General features: G+C 54.4%; 2 protein-coding genes across 5 annotated transcripts in view; both read left to right on the top strand.

Moving 5' to 3' along the window:
• ZDHHC18 (zDHHC palmitoyltransferase 18) overlaps positions 1 to 9,473 on the top strand; it is a 29,095-nt gene extending 19,622 nt beyond the window's left edge. Inside the window, exons 3-10 of one of the 4 annotated variants that reach the window (XM_084785282.1) lie at positions 110 to 259; positions 1,512 to 1,649; positions 1,764 to 1,812; positions 2,481 to 2,583; positions 4,493 to 4,605; positions 5,767 to 5,866; positions 8,014 to 8,091; positions 9,042 to 9,473. In XM_084785282.1, the coding sequence (XP_084641408.1) occupies positions 110 to 259; positions 1,512 to 1,649; positions 1,764 to 1,812; positions 2,481 to 2,583; positions 4,493 to 4,605; positions 5,767 to 5,866; positions 8,014 to 8,055 (695 nt within the window). In that variant the 3' untranslated portion in view covers positions 8,056 to 8,091; positions 9,042 to 9,473. Of the gene's footprint in view, positions 1 to 109; positions 260 to 1,511; positions 1,650 to 1,763; positions 1,813 to 2,480; positions 2,584 to 4,492; positions 4,606 to 5,766; positions 7,638 to 8,013; positions 8,092 to 8,685 lie in introns of those variants that run through there. The other 3 variants (XM_084785281.1, XM_084785284.1, XM_084785283.1) reach the window with 3 other exon arrangements.
• Positions 9,474 to 13,748: 4,275 nt separating this feature from the next.
• Positions 13,749 to 15,091, top strand: SFN (stratifin). The gene has a single exon (XM_084785298.1). It carries the CDS (start codon positions 13,872 to 13,874, stop codon positions 14,616 to 14,618), a length of 747 nt encoding a protein of 248 aa, XP_084641424.1. The 5' UTR covers positions 13,749 to 13,871; the 3' UTR covers positions 14,619 to 15,091.
• Positions 15,092 to 21,091: the final 6,000 nt, after the last annotated feature.

The raw sequence follows: 21,091 nt of genomic DNA, 5'->3' as shown, positions 1-21,091 counted from the left end.
CGCCCCCCACCCCGGTCTTCCCTGGGCACATTGTCCCAGGCTTCCCGCTAGCTAGCACGGGCCATGTCGGCTGACTCGGGTAGCCTCATTCTCTCTCTTTCCCCGTCAGATAACACAGGCAGCTCCACATACCGCCCGCCCCCTCGGACCCGGGAGGTGATGATCAACGGGCAGGTGGTGAAGCTGAAGTATTGCTTCACCTGTAAGATGTTCCGGCCACCCCGGACCTCACACTGCAGTGTCTGTGACAACTGTGTGGGTGAGTGTGCTGGAGTCTCGGATGCAGGAAGTCACATGTGGGGCAGGGCGGGCAGCATCTGAAATACTTAAAGCTGAGCAGGAGGGCTGTTGTCCCTGCCTCCCCCCAGCCCCCCCACCCCCCCACCCCCACCCCCCCACCCCCACCCCCCCCACCCCCCACCCCACCCCCGTCCTCGAGCACCATGGCAGACCGGAGACTTGAACTTGACTCCCACCTTCAGGGTGGGCCTCAGTAGGTCCATGATTCCAGAAGCCTGGAGCGCTAACCTGGAAGACAGGTGATGTAATGGAGAAAGACGGCAGGGAGGGTGAGGTGGGGAGCTTGGACCGGAGCTGAAAGGTGGCTTTTGACCATCTTCCTCTGCTTGCCTTGTTCTCCTCACCCTGCTCCCCAGAGCCTATACAGCTTGATAGAGACCAAAGATGACCCCTCGGGAGGGTGTCAGAGGGAGAGTCTGTGTGACACCCAAGTGCGCTGAGCCATGGTGACGGTGCACAGTTCCCAGAGCAGTGACTTCATGGTGCCAGCTCAGCACTCCCTTGAGGAGGAGAGCAGAGAACGCCGGCACTGACGTGGGTGACTCAGTGGGTGTTATTCATCGCTGCCAGTCCGCCCCACCCACCTCCTTAGAGGGCGCCAGCCTTTGGCATAAGGCCTGCAACGGGCTCATGACCCAGATTCCCACTGGAATTTTCTCACCAGGGTGTGACTCCCACCCTCAGGGACTTAGCGCTGGTATGAGCTCAGTCCTCTGCCTTGGCCTCTGGTGCCAGCTCTCTAAGAGAGTTACCTAGTGGCCCAGCCCTCTCTGGACCTTAGGACCAGAGCTGTTGGCACGTAGCCAGTAACAGGCCGTGGTCTGTGAGTCTTTGAACCAGACACTCTATTGGACTCTGGAGATTTCAAGGGTCAGAGACCACCACGTGTCTTGCTCAAGGGCAAGGCTGTAGGAAAGAGGAGTCACTGAGCGGAAGACAGGAGACCCCTGCCTAGTTTGAGGCCATAGGAGACTTTTTAAGGGAGTGGCTTTGTAGTTGACATCCGGAGGCGTTACTATGGAGCTAACAGAGTAGACAGAATGTGTCAGGCAGTGGGTGGGGACTGATGAGTGAAGACCAGAAGCAGGGTGTGTCTGAGGGAAGGCCAGGAGTCCGCTGGTATTGACGGGGTAGGAGCGCAGCGGCCTGAGGGGAGGGCTAGCCACCTGTGCTGGCTGGAGGCCCACACTAACTCCTCCTTTCCTTTCTAGAACGGTTTGACCATCACTGCCCTTGGGTGGGCAACTGTGTCGGGAGACGGAACTACCGCTTCTTTTATGCGTTCATCCTCTCCCTCTCATTCCTGACGGCCTTCATCTTTGCCTGCGTGGTCACCCACCTGACTCTGCGTGAGTTGGGGGACAGCAAGGGGCTGAGGGAGGCTGAGCACTGAGCCCACCCCTAGCAAGGAGGCCACTCTCACCAACCCCTAAACCTGCATCCTTCTGCCTCTTCCTTCATAGGTTCTCAAGCAAAGAACTTCCTGTCCACTCTGAAAGATACACCAGCGAGATATCTTTTGCCAGCTAGTCACCCTGGGTGGATACTGAGGCCTCCTCATGGGGCGAGTCCCCACAGTGGGATGGTTAGGGCCGGGTCTGTTCTCTAGTGTCCACTCTGCCAGCTACATTGTCAAGCCCCAGGCCAGAGTTGGTCCTAAATGGGTCATCATGGGGAGGGGCTGAGTGTGCAGCCTCAGGAAACTGTCCCTGTTCACAAAGGCCTGGCAGAGTGTAATTCTTGATTAAATTTTTGTTTATTTTATCTTGCCCCGGGGGCAGCAAGGAGCATACTCATGACGTGGCACACAAGTAGAGATGGGGTGTGGGGGGGGGGCAACTTGAAGTTCAAACGCAGGTTGTCAGGCTTGGTGACAAGTGCCTGTTCCCGTAGAGTCATGTCACCAGCCTGCGTGTCCCTTAGGATGCCAGGGGCCTCTGGTTGGAATTCCTTCCGTCTGCCGTCCCTGGCCCATATCCTGACCTGTTCCGCGGGAGTTCCGTCCTCTTCCGGGGGTGAGAAGGTGACCTGCTGCTGAGAAATGATGACAGGATCACAGAAAGGTCCCCAGACCTGTCACTTTTCAGGCATCTAACTCTAGGGAAGGTTTGAGAGAGAAAGGCCGGGCCCGGGGACAGAGGAGCTCCACCCTTTCCCGCCTGTGCCCTTGACAGCCCCACTGTGCTAGAGTTGGTCATCTGCTTCTTCTCAATCTGGTCCATCCTGGGCCTCTCAGGGTTCCACACTTACCTCGTGGCCTCCAATCTGACAACTAATGAAGACGTGAGTAAAGCTGGGGCGGGCTGGGGAGTCTGGGGAGGCCAAGCATCCTAGGGATCCCGGGGGGGGGGGGGGGGGGGCTAATGTCGGAGCCAGGGTTCCTATATGCGGCAGCTCCTAGGCGTGGCGCTTGCCCGCAACTCCTCGGAGGCAGTAAGCACACAAGACTTGCATGCCAGCGCCGTGCCACTTAAGGACCTTCCAGTGCCCTGTGACTCTTGGGGCATTGCGTCCCGCTGTGACAGAACTAGCACACATAATGGCCGCGGTGTGACCGAGACACGTGCCTGGGGTCGCAATGCCAGGAAGGGCCAACCTAGGACTGATGTCTAGAAGTCATGAGCATGCCTTCGCGTCTACACCCCACACCTGCCGCACTGGCCTGTAGGCACTGAGAGGCACAGTGAGAGCAGAACACATGTCTCTGTTGACCTCTCCCACCTACTCACTTGGGGGCTTTGTTTGTTTGTTTGTTTTTTCCGAAACAGGGTTTCTCTGTGTAGCCTTGGCTGTCCTGGACTCTCTTGGTAGACCAGGCTGGCCTCGAACTCACAGCAGTCCGCCTGCCTCTGCCTCCCGAGTGCTGGGACTAAAGGCGTGCGCCCACTCACTTGGAAGCCGTCAACCAGCTAGCGTTATCTAAGCACGACTGTCCCCAGTCCATAGCACTCCCTGCCCTCGCTGTCCTTCAACCCATAAGAAAACTGCTATGTAACAGTGATTAGAGACCCACCATTTAAAAGACGATGGATCCAGCTGGGCGGTGGTGGCGCACGCCTTTAATCCCAGCACTCAGACAGGAGGCAGAGGCAGGTGGATCGCTGTGAGTTCAAGGCCAGCCTGGTCTACAAAGTGAGTCTAGGATAGCCAAGGCTACACAGAGAAACCCTGTCTCGAGAAACCAAAATAAATAAATAAGAAGATGGGCCCATTCTAGACAGGACATGGTAGTACATGCCTGTAGTCTTCACACTTAGGAGACTGAGACAGGAAGATTTCAAATTCAGGATTAGTGTGGCTAGTGTCTCAAACTAAAGTTAAAAAAAAAAAAAAAGACTGGGGATGTAGCTCAGTGCTTGAATACTTGCCTAGCATGCACAAGGCACTGCCCTCAGTCTAGAAGGGTCTGGAGAGATGGCTCAATGGTTATGAGTACGGGCTGCTACTTTTCTTTTTTTTAAAAAAAAAGATTTATTTATTTATTATGTATACAGTGTTCTGCCTGCACACCTGCACACCGGATCTCATTATAGATGGTTGTGAGCCACCATGTGGTTGCTGGGTATTGAACTCAGGACCTGTGGAAGAACAGCCAGTGCTCTTAACCTCTGGGCCATCTCTCCAGCCCCGGGCTACTCTTTTGGAGGACCCAGGTTTGAGTCACAGCACCATATGGCAGCTCATTACTCCAGTGTGCAAAGGGTGTAACTCTAGTCCTTTGTAACCCAGTGCCCTCTTCTGGCCTTCTCTGGTACTGCACACACATTGTGCATAGACATAGGTGCAGGCAAGATACCCATACACATAAAATAAAGTTTTGTTTTGTTTTTTAAGATGTATTTATTTAGCCAGGCATGGTGGCACATGCCTTTAATCCTAGTACTTGGGAGGCAGATGCAGGCGGGTCTGCCTTGGCTGTCCTGGACTCACTTTGTAGGCCAGGCTGGCCTCAAACTCACAGTGATCCTCCTGCCTCTGCCTCCTGAGTGCTGGGGTTAAAGGCGTGCGCGCCAGAACTGGTTTCTAAATGGGCCTACTTACCCTGGCCTCTAGGTGGCCTTTCTCCAAAGTGAAGCAACAGGAGGCAGCTGTGACCATGGGAGTGGGACTCAGTGGTGGATGCTTAGCACATACAAGGCCCCAGCTTAATATGGGATGGGGAGAGCTCACCCAGGCTTCTTCCTCTTTCCAGATCAAAGGGTCTTGGTCCAGCAAGAGGGGAGGGGAGGCCTCTGTCAACCCCTACAGCCATAAAAGTATTATCACCAACTGCTGTGCTGTGCTCTGTGGTCCCCTACCTCCCAGGTAAGCGAGAGCGTGTAAGAGAGGCCACCGACGCTCGTGGGGTCTCTGGACCTTAGCAGGCTTTTCTTCCTATGCATACATGGCTTCCCTCTGCACGGCTGGGTGACTGGGAGAGATTCTGACAAAGGCTGTTAGTTTTAATCTTTTGTACTCGTTTGTAGAATAAAAAATCAGTGCCAGCAGGCATGGTGGAGCACGCCTGTAATCCCAGCATTCAGGGAGGCAGAGGCAGGCCAGCCTGGTCTACAAAGTGAGGCCAGGACATCCAGGGCTGCATAGAGGAACCTTGTCTAAAAAAAATTTTTATTATAATAATAATAATAATAATAATAATAATAATAATAATAATAATAATAATAATAATAATAATACCACCTAAAGAGTGCTAGGTGTCCTGTGTGACCCCACGCCTCAGAAGTCCCTCAGTGACTGTGGTACCGTGCTCTGCCTCTGCACAGGCTGGGTCGCCACCCTTCCCTGGAGCTTCAGTGGCTCAGCCCTGCTAGGATGCTCCATGTGATCCTGACAGCAGGGGGCACCAGAGCTCCAGAACAGGAGTTGACCCCGCCATGGGTGCTGCAGGCGCAGACCTTCCACAGCTGTGCTGTCTAGGGAGACAGGACAGTAGGCCTCTCACTGCCTCCAAATAGCTATCGTTTCTTACTTTTCTCTCACTTGCAGCCTGGCTTCTTGGTGCCCAGACAGCTAAGTCAGTTTGAGTTAACTTGGGAGGTAGAAGCAGGCCTGTCAGAAGTTCAAGGTCATCCCCAGCTTACATCCTCAAGTAGCAAAGCTACTTGGGATCCTGTCATGGTGGCGCTTGCCCCCAGAAGGCCTTGTTTTAAATGAATTTACATGCACTCACATGTGTGTGCGTGTGTAAGTGAATGAGCAAATGATCATGTACACACCACGTGCCATGGTGTGCATATGTGGGTCTTTGGGATGGAACAGAAGGTATCATCAGGTTTGGTGGCAAACACCTGCACCACTGCGCTGTCTCACCAGCCCCAGCGGGAGGGTCTGAACCCCCTGAATGGAAAGCAGCTTCCGTTCACCCCAGAGCTGGGGCTTTCGGGGGGTGGGGGGGTTGGCGTGGACAGCACTGTCTGTCCCTTGGCCTGGAGCTTTGACATTGTCCTGCCCTTGTGTTTTTGGAAGCCTGATTGACCGGCGTGGATTCGTGCAGTCTGACCCCGTGTTGCCCTCGCCCGTCAGAAGTGACGAGGCAGCCTGTGGAACCAAGCCAGACTCAAGCATGGTAGGAGGCCACCCATGGAAGTGACTCAGTGCTTGCTACCTGCCGGGACCCTGCCCATGCCATCCGAGGGAAGCAGAGCCGCCAAAGACTCCAGTCTTTTCGTATTTATTTCCCCGCTCTGTGTGGCTTTCTCTGAATTGTCCCATAGCCATGCCCTCTGCTCCCCAAACCTAGGTTCCCAAAGTTTGGGCCCTAGGTCCCCGAGCTGATCAGTGACAAGAGAGGAGAGCCACAGCCCCTGGAGGCCACCAAGGGGACCATGCCACATCACTGCCTGTACCCAGGGAGGCCCGGTGTGAGTGGGGCTGTGAACTGAGCGGGCCACCTCAAAGCTGGAGGTGGGCTTGGACTTGGTGAGCCTGGGGCTTCTGGAAGCACAGCTGTCCAGCAGCTGCCTCTGAACCACAGGCGGCAGGCGGGGAGCCTTCCCAGGACTGTTTTAGTTTGGGGCTCCTGCGTTCCCCTTGTGATGGTCATTGTGTTTTGGGGGGGGTGGCAGGGAGGTTAAATGGAGCTGGCCAATAGGATAGGGATAGAGCTGGGGTACTACCAGTAGGGCGTGGGCCAAGGGGGGGAGGCAGCCTGTGTGAGAAGCAGCCAAACAAGCCATCCGGCCCCCCCTGGCCCCCCTTACCCCCCCTTACCCCCCCTTACCCCAGCTCCTAGAGAGTCCTGGGCAGCACAGTAGGAATGGGGACCTTGCCTTCCCCTTCCATTAGAGACTCTAAAGGATCCTTTCCTGTGTCCCCTGAGTCCCTCTTCCAAGCCAGGGTTAGAGGTGGGTGGGTCAGCTCTTGTTGGCAATACTTGAAACGGGTTTATTAATGCTGGGTATTTTGCACAATTTTATAGACCTCTTTTTTACATAGCCTTTTAAAATAGAAGTTAATGTGTTACTCTGTGTAGTGCCAAGTCAAGGGTTGTCAGAAGGCTAGGTAGTTCAATCCATGTATTACAGCAGATCTAGCAGGGGCGGCTGCGTGTGTTCGCGAACACACGTGTGTTCATGTGTGCCCAACTACAGCCGAGCTCCCATACGCCCTGGGCTACTCCTTTTCCCCATTACCCCGGTTCAGAAGCAGCCTGAGGCATGGGGTCTGGTAGCACCTGCATTAGTCACAAAAGACCCCTGGGCTCCTGCCCTCTTTCCTTCCACCACAGCCTTTAGACAGCCAGTGGCTGGGGACTCAGCCACCCAACCCTAGGTCAGGCTCCCAGCTGTGACCTGCCCTGACAGGCTGAGGCTAGGTGTGGTTGGGTGGGGTGGTGGCTCTGGGGAGCGTCTGCCATGTTGAAAGCCACACCCCCGGCGTTCTGCTGAGCGTGGGTCCCAATGCTGAGGACTAGGAGGCAGAGCGTTTCTGCTAATCTAGTCGGGAATGGAGGAAGGGGCAGAGTAGGTCAGAGTGCATGTGTGGCTTGGCCGGAAGCTCATAGCATGACTTCCTCCTGCTGGGAGCTGTAGCTTCTAATCAAAATAGAGACTTGTTTTCCTGGGCCCTAAAGGGGGGGCCGAAGCCCTTGGACCTAGGAGGTCACTGCAGCGTCCCTTCCTTGCTCCCAAGGCCAGTGGGTCCCAGACAGAACTGGGAAGTGGTGGGCACCAAGAGTCCCCTGGGAGACACAGCTGCAGAGCCCTAGGCCATCCTGAGTGGCCCAGGGAGGTAGACAGGAAGCTAGGAAGCAGCCGGAGGAGGAGCTCCCTAACCTGCCTTTTGTTTAAGCCCATGTTCTTCTTTCCTGCTTGTAATAAAACTTCTGTTTTTAAGGATTTGCTTTGGTTTAGTTTTTGTTTACTTTTGGTTTGCTGAGTCCCTGGCTTGCAGCACAGCCTTGGGTTCTTTCAGGCAGACTTGGGTCTTTCCTGGGAGTCAGAGAGCAGGCGGGTGGGCAGCCTGGTGACTGGTGGCAATTCTGCAGAGCAGAGGGGGCTGCGGCTACACCCCTCCCCCCAAATCTGCCCTCATCTTGTCTGCCTTCTTGTGCCCTCGAGTTCTTTCCTGCTGACTTTCCACCCTGATCCCCAGGGATGGCTCAGCATGTGTGAGACCTACTGGTCCCAGTTGTTGCTTCCTGTCCCTAGCCCCAACCCGACCTCCTGGGCAGCAGATCTTAACATGGGCCCACCTCTCTGGTATCTCCCCCAGGAGGACACTTGTCAGGACTTTGCCATCTCCTGCACGGCCTGAGGGGTGTTAACAGGCCTCTCTGCAGAGGGTTAGCTGGTAAGACCACCTCTCAGCTCTCAGCCAGCGCCACCCTCATGTCAGCTCATCCTCATCGCATGCCTCACCAACCCCATAGAGCCTGCCCATCTGTCTGCTGTGTGGTGTGGTAGCATGTGTGCTGGCAGGGGCAGGTCCTCAGGGCTCACCCCCCCCCCCCCAAACACAAGGCTCTTAGTCCTGTCCCACCCCCTCCTCGGGCTAGGCTTCTTTAGAGCACCTGTCCTTTCAGAAGACGAGGGATGAGGCTGGGAGAGTGGCCCACCTGCTCTGAGGGGCCCGGGCTGTTGGTGCTGGTGTGTAGGGCCTTCAGTCAGGTCACTAACACCTCTGCACCCTGCTTCCCGTCCCTGCTGAACTCTTCCTTGCCTGTTGCCTGCTGCCTGAGCTTTGGCCCTTCTCTGGGAGAGAGGAGGGCACTGTGGTAGCCCTTGACCCCACTTGGGGCCCTATAGGCTACTTCTTTCCATCCACCCCTCCCTCCATCCATCCATCCGTCCGTCCATCCATCCATCCATCCGTCCATCCATCCATCCATCCGCTAAGCTAACCCTCTCTCTTCTCCTCCTCTGCCATCCTGCCGGGATCGTCCAGTGTGTGCGGGGCCTTAAGGAGCTCCTGAGGACTGCCCCTCTCTGCCTCTCCAGGAGTGGCCTGGGGCAAGCCAGGCACCCCGCACCTCCACCCGCCTAACCTGTGGCCCATCTGCCACCATCTGTGCCTACAGGGTCTGTCCCCCCCCCCCCCAGCCTGTCCTACTTGTGTGCTCTCTAGAGCTAACCCCCTCTCCACCCCCAGTGGGCAGGCGCTGACCTCTTGGCCCCCGCCCCAACCCCAACTCTTTGCCGGCCAGAGTGTAGAAAGCCATACTGCAGCCTCAACACAATACTGTAACACTGCTGAACCTCACCCTCCCCTCCTGCCCTCCTCCCCTCCTGCCCCTTCCCCAGATTCGTGAATTGTCAAGACTCCTCAGGAATCTTGCCTTACAGCCTCTTCTCCCAGAGCCCCCAGTCAGCAGCAGAGCCATGGGCAAGCCAAGCAGGTTCCTTCAGGAGCTATCTGGGTGTTGGTGACGCTGCTGAACGAGTTTGGCGACTGTTCTAAGCACAACGGGGCGGGGGGGGGGGGACCCACACTGTTCCCACGCCCCCATCCCCCCCCCCAAGTAGGATGTGAAGTGTGAGCCTGTATCCTTGGCCCCAGGCACCAAGGGCTAGCCAGCTCCGTCTTCTTCCAAGGACCCAAAGGGAACCAGACCAGACCTGAGAGAATCAGCTGCGCCCAGCACGGGCAGGGGTGGGGGTAGGGGGCGACTCACCTGCTGTCCACTACCTTTTGTAACAGAAATAAAGACACACACCCCTCCTATCCTTGCCACAGTGTATTGTGCCACTTTCTTGTGGGGGCCTGCGTGGGGGCCTGCTGTGGGGGTGTGAGAGCATCTGCCTCTCACCCCAGCAGGGGAAAGTGAAGCCTTGGAGAAGTCCTGAACTGCTGTACCCATGAGCTGGCTGCCAACCCCCTGTTACCAGTGGGGAGGCCGCAGCCCAGAGGCAGGAAGGGACGTGCCCAAGGCCTCTTACAACCCAGTTGGAATGCAGTCCTGCATGCTGACCTCATTCTGCTGGGTTTCCATAAATTCCACCCCGTCTGGTACCCTAGGCTGGCATAGCGTGGGGGGGCTACTTCAAACAGCAATATTTTAGGGGGGAAAAAAAAGAAAAAATCAAATGGCTGAGTCATCTAAACATCCTCTGGTACCCCTTCCTGAAGGCAACGGGTGCACAGCCCTGAGCTGCGTCCTCACAGCCAGCCACGAACTCCTGGTCAAACTGTGGAATCTGATCATTCCAAAGACAGAGATTACTAGAAGTTTTTTGCCGGTTGTGATAGATTCTTTTTAACTACTGAGAGTCCCTCTTGCTGTCATCAAGAGGCTCCAGAAAGGTGGCCAGTGACCAAAAGGCTTGAGGAGAGCCTCCTGCATTGTGGCCCAGTCTCCTCATCCTGCTGACTCAGACAGCTGCCTTGGGAGTCCCATGTTCTGTGCTTTGCCAGGGCCTGCTGCCTCCTGCCTGCCTGCCTGGGCTCCTGGACTTGGGAAGTAGAAGCCTGGAGGCAAAGGGAGGCAACAGGAACTGAGTCAGGATCTACAGGCCAGAGCTGGCAGATGTGTCAAGCCACCTGGCCTCAGTGGAGACAGAAGAGCAAGAGGCATGGTGAGGGTCTAGAACGTGGCTGTAGGCCCACCAGGTGCCTGGCCAAGCATGAGGAGGAACTGGGCGTGGTGGCGCACTCCTGTAATCCCAGCACTTGGGAGGCAGAGCACTGTGAGTTCAAGGCCAGCCTGGTCTACAAAGTGAGTCCAGGACAGCCAAGGCTACACAGAGAAACCCTGTCTCAAGGTGGGGGGGAAGTGTGAGGAGAACAGTCCCCTTCTTGGACTTAGAAGAAGCCTCAGAAGCCGGGCAGTGGTGGCGCACGCCTTTAATCCCAGCACTCAAGGCAGAGCCAGGCGGATCTCAGAGTTCAAGGATAGCCTGGTCTACAAAGTGAGTCCAGAACAGCCAAGACTACACAGAGAAACCCTGTCTTGAAAAACCTAAAAAAAAAAAAAGTAGAAGCCTCAGTTTTGCCAGGCTCTGCCATCCAGGCTCCTGGCATCCTAGGACCTCCAAATCCTCCCCAGGACTTGGGGAAGCCCAGGCTAGGTGACTAGAATAAGGAAGGCCCTTGAAGGCTAAGAGGAATGTTCCAGATGGAAAGGGAGGCGTCAGTCCCAACTGCACTTAACAGTTTGTCAGGCTGGAGAGAGAAGAGTTTGGGCAGAGGACCTCTTCTGTGGACACGTGGCTGGGTCACAGGGCACAGGTCTTTGCTCATTCCGTAGAACCCAGCTCAAGGCCGGGTGGTGGTGGCGCACGCCTTTAATCCCAGCACTCGGGAGGCAGAGGTAGGCGGATCGCTGTGAGTTCGAGGCCAGCCTGGTCTACAAAGTGAGTCCAGGACGGCCAAGGCTACACAGAGAGACCCTGTCTCGAAAAGCCAAAAAAAAAAAAAAAAAAAAAGAACCCAGCTCAAAAACAAACAGAGATGGGGTGCTGAGCTTAGGTGGTAAAGTTCTTGGAACTCTTGGGTACAGCATGCATGAAGCCAGCATGGTGGCACTGTGTACGCAGACCAGACTGGCCTCGAACTTGCAGGGACGCTCCTCCTCCCTCTTTCTGCCTCCTCCCCCACACCTCACCCCTGTTGTTTTTTTTTTAAGATGGGGTTTGTCTGTATAGCTTTGGCAATCCTGGACTCACTCTGGCCTTGAACTCACAAGAGATCCACCTGCCTCTGCCTCCCTGAGTGCTGGGATTACAGATGTGTGCCACTGTGCCCCGCCCTCTTCTGCGGTTAAATGTTGAGGTTACAGATGTGCAGCAGTCTAGGAAGTACTGGGATCAAACTCCATACATGCTAGGCAGGAACTCTACCAACCCAGCTACACTCCCTAGCCTCTTCCGTTTATTTATTTTGCGTGGGAGGCAGTGTGTCTCTTTGACCGCCTCCTGTGTGAGCCTCACCATGCTCTCCCCTATCTTGACATGTTAGTGTATTTTCCCATCCTTTTCCGTGTCTATGCCCTGACTCAAGGGAAGCACTCAGGAGCTCAGGACGGAAATTCCATCTGTGTCCTGAGAAACCCCATAGAATTGGCCAGAACTCAGGTCTCTCAAGACCCTGTCTCGGGAGGGGGGGGGGGGAGTCTGTTTAGAGGTTAAGAGCACTGGCTGTTCTTCCAGAGGACCCAGGTTCAATTTCCAGCACCCACCTGAGAGCTCACAACTGTCTGTGATTCTAGTGCCAGGGGAACTGACACCCTCACACAGACACACATTCAGGGAAAATACCAAGGCAGATTAAAAAAAATAATAATAAACTGGGTGTGGCGGTGCACACCTTTAATCCCAGCACTCGGGAGGCAGAGGCTACACAGAAAAACCCTGTCTCAAAAAACCAAAAAAATAAAGAGTCCCTGCTCTTGTGGCACAAACACATGCCATCTTGTCTTCAAATATCTCCCTCCAGGAGGCAAAGTGAGTGTTCAGACACAGCGAAGAGACAAGCAAGGCTGTGAAATAGACCTGGTTCAAAGAGTAGATTGGCTGGATCCCAGAGAGAAGATTCTTTTTTTCTTTTTTCTTTTTTTTGGGGACTGGGGGGAGAGGGAGTTCAAGACAGGGTTTCTCTGTGTAGCCTTGGCTGTTCTGGACTCACTTTGTAGACCAGGCTGGCCTGGAACTCACAATGATCCACCTGCCTCTGCCAGGATTAAAGGGGTGCACTGCCATGCCCGGCCCAGGGAGAAGATTCTGGAGTCCCATCTAAGCTTTGCGGTGCAGATAAGCAGGAACCTATCCCCAGTGCCCGTCCCCTTAGTGAGGCTTGAAAACAGGGCCCAACCAAGCAGGGACAGAGTTTGGGAACAAAATGGTCTCTGTCTCTGAGGATACTTCTCTCATGGGTCAGAGGCCAAGCCTGGGAGTCAAGTGGGGCATCTCACTGAGCCGGAATCGCTGCTCCATAAAACAAAATGGTGTATGTCCTTACCGGCTCCTTTCTTTCAGCCCAGTCTTCCTCCCCAGGTTGGTAGCGTCCCCCCTGGGGGACCAAACTAGCCTGAGCACCCAGGTGGCCTGCTTCCCAGCTTCTGACAGGCAGTCTGAGTCAGGCAGAGGAATGGGACAGTCAGAGGGCTAGCCGCCCGCCCCCCCCCCCCGCCCTCCCACCCTCCGTGACAAGGATGGCAGGCCGCTTAGAAGGGACAGGTGACCTGATGTGGAGAACCAGAGAGTAAAGCCTCAGACAAGTGGCAACAGGCCACCAACTTGAAAGGGAAAATTGTGCTGTAATGGGGAAGGTGTCCAACAGGCCTATTGGGTGACTAATTACAAAGGCTGGGCCGAAGCGTCAGAGGCCGCTCGTTAAACACTTCATTAAGTGGCACCCTGAAATGCCACCTGCGCACTCTGGGTGTTCATAGGGGGGACCCTGAGAGAGAACCGAGGACCAAGGGATAGAAATGCCTTCAGGCCGACTCAGAAGGAAGCCTCCCTTCCAGATAATGGCTTCCAAGAAAAGCCAAAGGGGCAGAGTGCAAGGAGGAGGGGTTTTAGGGAGCAGTGTCACCCCTTGAGACTTAATGTTTCCACCTCTGCCGTCCTACAGAGCTATCAGGGGATTTCACCAGGTCATGGATGCTAAGGTGTTTGAGAAACCATACGGCCTCACCATTACACGCGTTCTCACCTGAACCATCCCAGCCCTCTGTACCAGCCCATTGGGCTCTGCCTGGCCTAAAAGACCTCAGTGGCTGAAGCCATTCTTAATCACCCCCAAGCCCCCCTCCATCCTGAAAGACAATCTTGATTTTGCTAATTCAAAACGCCCCTGCAAATACAGCCCTGAACAGCAGGGGGCAGTGTGGAGCCTGAAAGGTGCCTGTACAGGTAGGACGGGCGGCCAGGTTTCTCCTGCTGACTTGACCTGATGACTCAACCCCACCCCCACCCCCACCCCTCATCCCAGCCCTTTTACCTTTAAGGAAGAGCCGGAAAGGGTGTGGGGAGAAGAGGAGGAGGCAGAAGCCAAGCCCGCCCAGGCCACTCCCAACCCTCTACAGGGCCATGCCACCCCAAGCCAAAAAGGCAGGCGCAGCGCAAGGGAGCCACAGAATCCGGCGTTAGTCGCAAGGCAGCCAGTCCGTCCGCCTGTCTGTCCTCGGAGTCATGGAGAGAGCCAGTCTGATCCAGAAGGCCAAGTTGGCCGAGCAGGCCGAACGCTACGAGGACATGGCAGCCTTCATGAAGGGCGCCGTGGAGAAAGGCGAGGAGCTCTCCTGCGAGGAACGCAACCTGCTCTCCGTAGCCTACAAGAACGTGGTGGGCGGCCAGAGAGCGGCCTGGAGGGTCCTGTCCAGCATCGAGCAGAAGAGCACCGAGGAAGGGTCAGAAGAGAAGGGGCCCGAGGTGAAAGAGTACCGGGAGAAGGTAGAAACCGAGCTCCGAGGTGTGTGCGACACCGTGCTGGGCCTGCTGGACTCCCACCTCATCAAAGAGGCCGGGGAGGCGGAGAGCCGCGTCTTCTATCTGAAGATGAAAGGTGACTATTACCGCTACCTGGCCGAGGTGGCGACCGGTGACGACAAGAAACGCATCATCGATTCCGCCCGGTCAGCCTACCAGGAGGCCATGGACATCAGCAAGAAAGAGATGCCGCCCACCAACCCCATCCGCCTGGGCCTGGCCCTGAACTTTTCCGTCTTCCACTACGAGATAGCCAACAGCCCCGAGGAAGCCATCTCACTGGCCAAGACCACCTTCGACGAGGCCATGGCCGACCTGCACACCCTCAGTGAGGACTCCTACAAGGACAGCACCCTCATCATGCAGCTCCTGAGAGACAACCTGACGCTGTGGACGGCCGACAATGCTGGGGAAGAGGGCGGTGAGGCTCCGGAGGAGCCCCAGAGCTGAAGAAACCTACAGACCTCCCTGCCCTGCCATGCCTTCCAGTCCCCAGCCTGCAGAGAGAGGACTTAATACGGGAGCGAGACTCTGCCCTTCCCAAACCCTGAATGTTCTGCCACACCCACGAAGGCTCCTTTGGAAGGGGTACAGCCAAACCGAGGCCACCAGGGGCTGGGGAATTTCACTCTTCACGGCAGCAGTCTGGTGGGTGTTCCTAACTGTCCACTCTCGCTCTCTTTGCCCCACCGCTTCCGTACACGCCCTCCCCCCGAGCCTCTCTCTTGTACCTCTTGGTCCTGGATGCTAGGGATCGGAATGGAGGAGGCTCACACCACTGTGGCTGAGAACTGGACTGTGGCAAGGGCTGGGTGTGTGTGACTGTGTGTTGTGAGTGTGTGTGTGTGTGAGAGAGAGAGTGAGAGGGAACACATGTTTGCTGGGTGTGATCACGTTTCCGCTCAATAAAAGTTCCCCCGTGACACTCTTGTCTTCGTCAGTTATTGGCCATGGGCTGGGGGTAAAAATCAAAATGAGTTAAGAGGATTTGATTCTGAGCCGGGCGTACTGGCACACGCCTTTAATCCCAACGCTCGGGAGGCAGAGGCAGGTGGATCGCTGTGAGTTCCAGGCCAGCCTGGTCTACAAAGCGAGTCCAGGACAGACAGGGCTACACAGAGAATCCCTGTCTCGAAAAACCAAAACAGAAAGAACTTGATTCTGGAACTCTGAGTTAGGGCTGTCCCTTGGGGCTGTCTGGGTGACCTGGAAGTGACAGGAGCCTTTGGGCCGGTGTCGGTTACCTGGGAATTTTGGGTCGGGTGACTTCAGGTGAGAGGCTATGGGGAAGCCCCCACAGCGCTTTAGGCTGAGGCCAGGAGAGCACAAAGGCAGCTCAAAAGTGTGTGGGTGTTGTGGGCGGTGAAGCCGGAAAGCTCAGATGTAGAGGGGTCCACGAAGCCAGGGAAGTTTGAGCACAGTGGCCTCTTTGGAGACGCGCTTCACGAGTGGCACTGAGCACCTCAGATCGGAAGGCGGTAAACGGTCACAACCGGTGCTCAGATATGAGCTGAGAGGTGCACGATCCGAGGCAGGGGCATTGTGCCTCCGTTAAAAAGAGGGAAAAAAACACCAGATCTGATAAGGGAAAGCTCCCCAAGACTCAGCGATTCAAGGTGGGGGACCAAAAAAAAAAATCCCCTGGCGAGGAACCGTGCGAGCTGGGTGGGAAGGGCCGCAGGGGATCCAGCTGGACCAACCCACGGCCCGAGCACCCGACAGGCAGCAACAAGCAGCAGCCCGCCGCAGAGCTCCGACGCTTGCACGGCCCAATCACAGGACAGACTCTCCCCAGAGCCCGCCCCCGGAACCAGGCTGGCCAATGGGAGAGCGAAGAGCGGGTGTTCCCGCCTCCCGCCCCGCCGGCACCGGCTACTTTTCGCGGAAAGACGAAGCAGCGACCCCGCTGCCCGTGGAGCGCAAAGCAAGGCGGCGCCTTCCCGGTTTCACTCCAACAAGTCGCCACCCGCCCGACCCGGGAGTTGGCCCCACCCACCCACCCCCGGGAGCAGCGGGACAAGGGCGGGGCCGTGCGCAAAATTAATCTCCGCCCTTTGAGTCATCCGCTCACCTGGCGGTGTCTGGCCAAGCCGGCGGCTGAATCGTCTGGAAGAAGGCCAAGACGCTCTCTGGAGCGTCAGAGGCAGACCAGCGCCGGTCGCCAGCAGGCTTGGGCTATGTCCCCGACTGACTTTGCAGACTGGGAAAACCGTGGCACCTCCCTGAGCCTCAGTTTCCCCTCTGTATCGCTAAAGGCTCTCCTTGGGTGCAAGGCTTAGGCTGCTTTGCTCAAGGGTCTCAACTGTTGGGTCCTCCTTTGAAAAAAGATTAGGAGTGAGAATTGAGTCAGTTTCTTCCTAGACTGGGCATGGTGGTTCGTTCCTTTAATCCGATCAGCGAAGGTGCGGCTCGGCTTATCTAATGTCCAAGGACATGTCCCCAGCACCGAAGAAAGCAACCAAGAAAACCAAAGTGTAGGGGAGGGGGGAGCCCCAAAATGCTACTGATGGAGTCTTCCAGCCAGTGTCACTCCGTCTGGGATTTATCTAGTATTTCTTTTTGTTTTAATTTATTTATTTATTTATTTATTTTTATCTAATATTTCTAAGGCCAAAACAGAATAAGCATCAGGGCCCAGTTACTGCCAAAGTTGGCCTGGGTGGCCCTCCTAAGAAGGCTGGCCTGGCAGCCAGAGAACTTTCTGGAAGGGTTAAGAGAACTCAGCCCAGACTTACTGGGTTTTCCAGAGGCCAAGTTTGGCTACACCTATGCTGCCTCACTCTTGTTACCGCCCCCCCCCCCCAACTCTTCTGAGAAGCTGCAGGATCTCTTCCGAGCCTTTAGGACCCTCTGTTTTCTCATTTCCTGGTGATGTGTCAGGTTTCACGGATTCTGTCTTTCCAAAGTCTCTGGGCTAGGGCAGGTAACTCCCCTCAGCTCAGTAGGTGACCCGGTTTCTTTCCACTAGACAGGTCTGGTGACTTTCTCTTAATGGGGTAGGGCCTGGGAAAGGAACTCCTCCTGTGCCTCTCAGCCTGTGTGTTGGCTCCGGACCTTGCCGGGCTGCCCTGGAAATGAGCAGATGGGAGCTTTGTTAAGGTACTGTGCTGTGGGGGTCACGGGTAATCCAGAGGAGGCAGCCTGCACTGGAGGTCATGAACTCCACTGATTACTAGCACCAGATCGATCGTAGTAGTACTTTCTCACCAAAGTGATCTCACACCTTTGTGTCTACATGTTAAAAAAACAAAAACAAAAAACTTTTTGGGGTGGAGATGGCTCAGCCATTAAGAGTACTGGCTTATTTGGTTCCTAGCACCCACATTTCAGCTTACTACTGTCTGCAACTCCAGTCCCAAGGGAATCTGAAACCCTTTTCTGACTTCCACGGATACCAAGCACAAGTGTGGTATGCAGACACATATGCAGATAAACACCTATAAAAATAAAAATAAATTTTAGAGAGCTTAAAATTATGGCTCACTATAACTCCAGCTCCAGGGATCTTCTGGCACATACAGAGGCACATGTGCACACACAAACTGAGGTCAGTCGAGGCAAGATGGTGAGACTTGGTCTCAAAATAAACTGTAAGGGCTAGGGAGATGGCTCAATGATGCTTAGAGCCCCAGAAACCCGAGCCAATGCTGGGCGTGATAGGTGGCCTGCTTGTAACTCCAGCTTACAAGGGCAGAGGCAGGGCATCCCAGCTGACCATGTCAGCAGGTTCTCCATAAGATCAAGAGACCCAGCCTCAGGGAAGTTAAGTGGGAGCAGCCACGCCTTTAATCCCAGCACTTACCCAGGCAGAGACACTGCATCTCTGAGCTCAAGGCCAGCCTGGTCTACAGAATAAGTTCCAGGACAGCCAAGACTGCACAGAGAAGCCGGGTGTGGTGGCGCACACCTTTAATCCCAGCACTCGGGAGGCAGAGGCAGGCGGATCGCTGTGAGTTCAAGGCCAGCCTGGTCTACAAAGTAAGTCTAGGACAGCCAAGGCTAACACAAGAAACCCTGTCTCGAAAAACAAAAAAAAAAACAAAACAAAACAAAAAAGACTGCACAGAGAAACCCTAACTCAAACAAACAAAAACCCAAATAAACCGACAGGCGTGGTGGTGCACGCCTTTAATCCCAGCACTTGGGAGGCAGAGGCAGGCGGATCGCTGTTTGAGGCCAGCCTGGTCTACAAAGTGAATCCAAGACAGCCAGGGCTACACAGAGAAACCCTGTCTCGAGAGGGGAAAATAAAAAAAGAAAAGAAAATCGAATTGGCTCTATAGATTCAAAGTTGCACAACAAAAAACAACAACAACAACAAAAAAACCAAACACGTCTCTAACCTCTCTACCCCCTTTCCATCCTCTCTCTACTCTCCTTACTCTTCCTGTCTCTGCCTCTGTCTCTCTCTGGGGTACGCCTCCCCCCTTTCCTTCTCCGCTCCCCCACATTCTCACTTAATAAACTCCTCTACAACATCAAAAAAACAAAAAAACAAAAAACAAACAAACAAACAAAAAAAACAAAAACAAACAAAAAACAAAAAAGCCGGGCATGGTGGCACACGCCTATAATCCCAGCACTCGGGAGGCAGAGGCAGGTGGATCGCTGTGAGTTCGAGGCCAGCCTGGTCTACAAAGTGAGTCCAGGACAGCCAAGGCTACACAGAGAGACCCTGTCTCAAAAAAACAAAACAAAACAAAACAAAACAAAACACCAAAAAAAAAAAAAAAAAAAAAAAGTTGCAAGTGGTTGGAAGAACCAACCAGGCAACAGAGGAAAGACATTACCAGAAGGCTACTGTGGGTTTTTCCAGGAAAGTAACGTACTCTTCCCAGGAACACACACAAACAGACACACACAGACACACACTCACTCAGAGACACACACTCACACATACACTCACACAGACACAAGCACACACAGACACACATGCACACACACGCACACACAGACTGTCATATACACATATAGACACACTGACACACACACAGTGTCTAACATCCAAACATCCCAGGCCTCTCCAGGAAACCTGACTTCAGATGTTTGCATCAAGATGGCTGTCCTGACCAGGGCACCCATCCTCCCTGTTCCTAGAGAGCAGGATGCAGTAATAGCATAGCTGCCATGATGAGTCTGGGCCAGGCAGGCTCACATCTTTATCCTCAAGGTGAGGCATGGCATCGTATCTGTTTTTATCCCGGAAGCAACTGGGGCTCAAAGTAACTGCATAACTCAATAGCCAAGGTTAGACCACTGCTTGTGCTGGGCGTGGGACAGGCTCTGACTCTCAGGCCTATGGTCTTGGAACTACAACAGCTGTTTTCCAATTGTTCAGAGGTTGCCTCCAGGCAGGACCCAAGTGGCGAGGGTTTTCTGTTTCCACACACTGTAGTTAAAATAGCCACACATAGATCTGGTTTTGTGTGTTGGGGTTTTATCAGTTAAAAATACGTTCAAGAAGCATGCATTATGTTGGGCTATCCTGCTCGTGCTTCTAAAAACAAAACAAAACAAAACAAAAAAACTAAAAAAACCAACCAAAAAAAACTTTTTCTTTTCCTTTTCTTTTAGTTTTTCAAGACAGGGTTTCTCTTGTAGTCCTGGCTGTCCTGGACTCCCTTTGTAGACTTGGCTGGCCTCGAACTCACAGAGATTCTCTCTCCCCCCCCCCCCCCAGTGCTGGGATTACAAAAGATGTGCACCACCACACCCTGCAAAAATAAATAAATAAATAAATAAAAATAAAAATAAAACCTTTTTCTTCCTCTACTCACTATCGGTGTCCTCCACCCCAGGTCGCAGCAGAAGGCAGCTAACTGTCTTAGAGCACCTGAGAGCGGAGCCGGTTCTGCTCGCTCACCCTGCCTAGTTCCTCCCTAACCAGCGTCGCTCTTTGTCCCTGCTCTTCAGCTGGCGCACACGGCGCACACCATCCCCCACCTCTGCTCTGTGTGGGGTGGGGAAGGCAGGTTTCTGCACGGTAGGTCTCTCTCCCAACAGTTCCCCCCACAACCGTTTCCCCCCCCTGGCCCCCCCCCGCCCCCCGCCTGGCTCCACCTCCCCACTGAGTCAGGAGCCAGGAATGTCTGTGGGGGCCGTAGACAGGTATGGCAGCCTGGGGGGTCGGGCTGATTCATCCCTGCTTTACACCGGACCTTCTCCTTACAGGGCTGGGAAACTGAAGTCTGTCTGGAGATAAGCGAGCAACCCTGGGCTCAGGGAAGCATGCTGGGTAAAGGCAAGCCTGAGGACCCAGGTTTACTCCTGTGCCCCACTGGGTGGAGAACAGGCTTCTAAAAGTTGTCCTCTGACGGCCATCTTGGCTGTACGTGCAGGCACATACACATAAATAAATGTAATAAAAATGTTTCTGAAGTAAGAAAAGCTGGAGAGATGGCTCAGGGGTCAAGAGTGCTTACTGTTGTTGCTTAGGACATGGGTTCAATTCCCAGCACCCACATAAGGTGGCTCACAATGACTTGTAACGTGAGTTCCAGGGAATCTGATGCTCTCTTCTGGGCTCTTAGGTACCTACATGCACCTGTGTACATATATCACACAGCTATACAGAGTAAATAAAGTCATTATTGTTGTTATATTTTTCAAGACAGGGTTACTCTATATAGCCCTGATTGGCTTAGAACTCACTCTGTAGACCAGGCTGGCCTCAAACTCATATAGATCCACCTGCCTCTGCCTCCCTGGGTGCTGGGGTTAAAGGTGTGGCTTTTGTGTGTATAACATTCCATCCTGAGCTGGGTGAGGTAGAGCCCACCTTTAATCCCAGCATTTAGGAGGCAGAGGCAGGAGGATCGTTGTGAGTTCAAGGCCAACCTGGTCTACAAAGCAAGTCCAGGACAGCAAAGGCTACACAGAGAGACCCTGTCCCAAAAAAACAAAACATCTCATCCTGTTAACTT

Source organism: Acomys minous, assembly GCF_964271855.1.
Source record: "Acomys minous genome assembly, chromosome: 6".
In the NCBI taxonomy this organism is placed as follows: domain Eukaryota; kingdom Metazoa; phylum Chordata; class Mammalia; order Rodentia; family Muridae; genus Acomys; species Acomys minous.
The sequence above is the reverse complement of the archived record's forward strand: the minus strand, read 5'-3'. Positions and strand labels throughout refer to the sequence as shown.

Excerpts from the sequence above, each read along its gene's own strand:
- SFN (XM_084785298.1), top strand. The coding sequence starts at position 13,872 with ATGGAGAGAGCCAGTCTGATCCAGAAGGCCAAGTTGGCCGAGCAGGCC.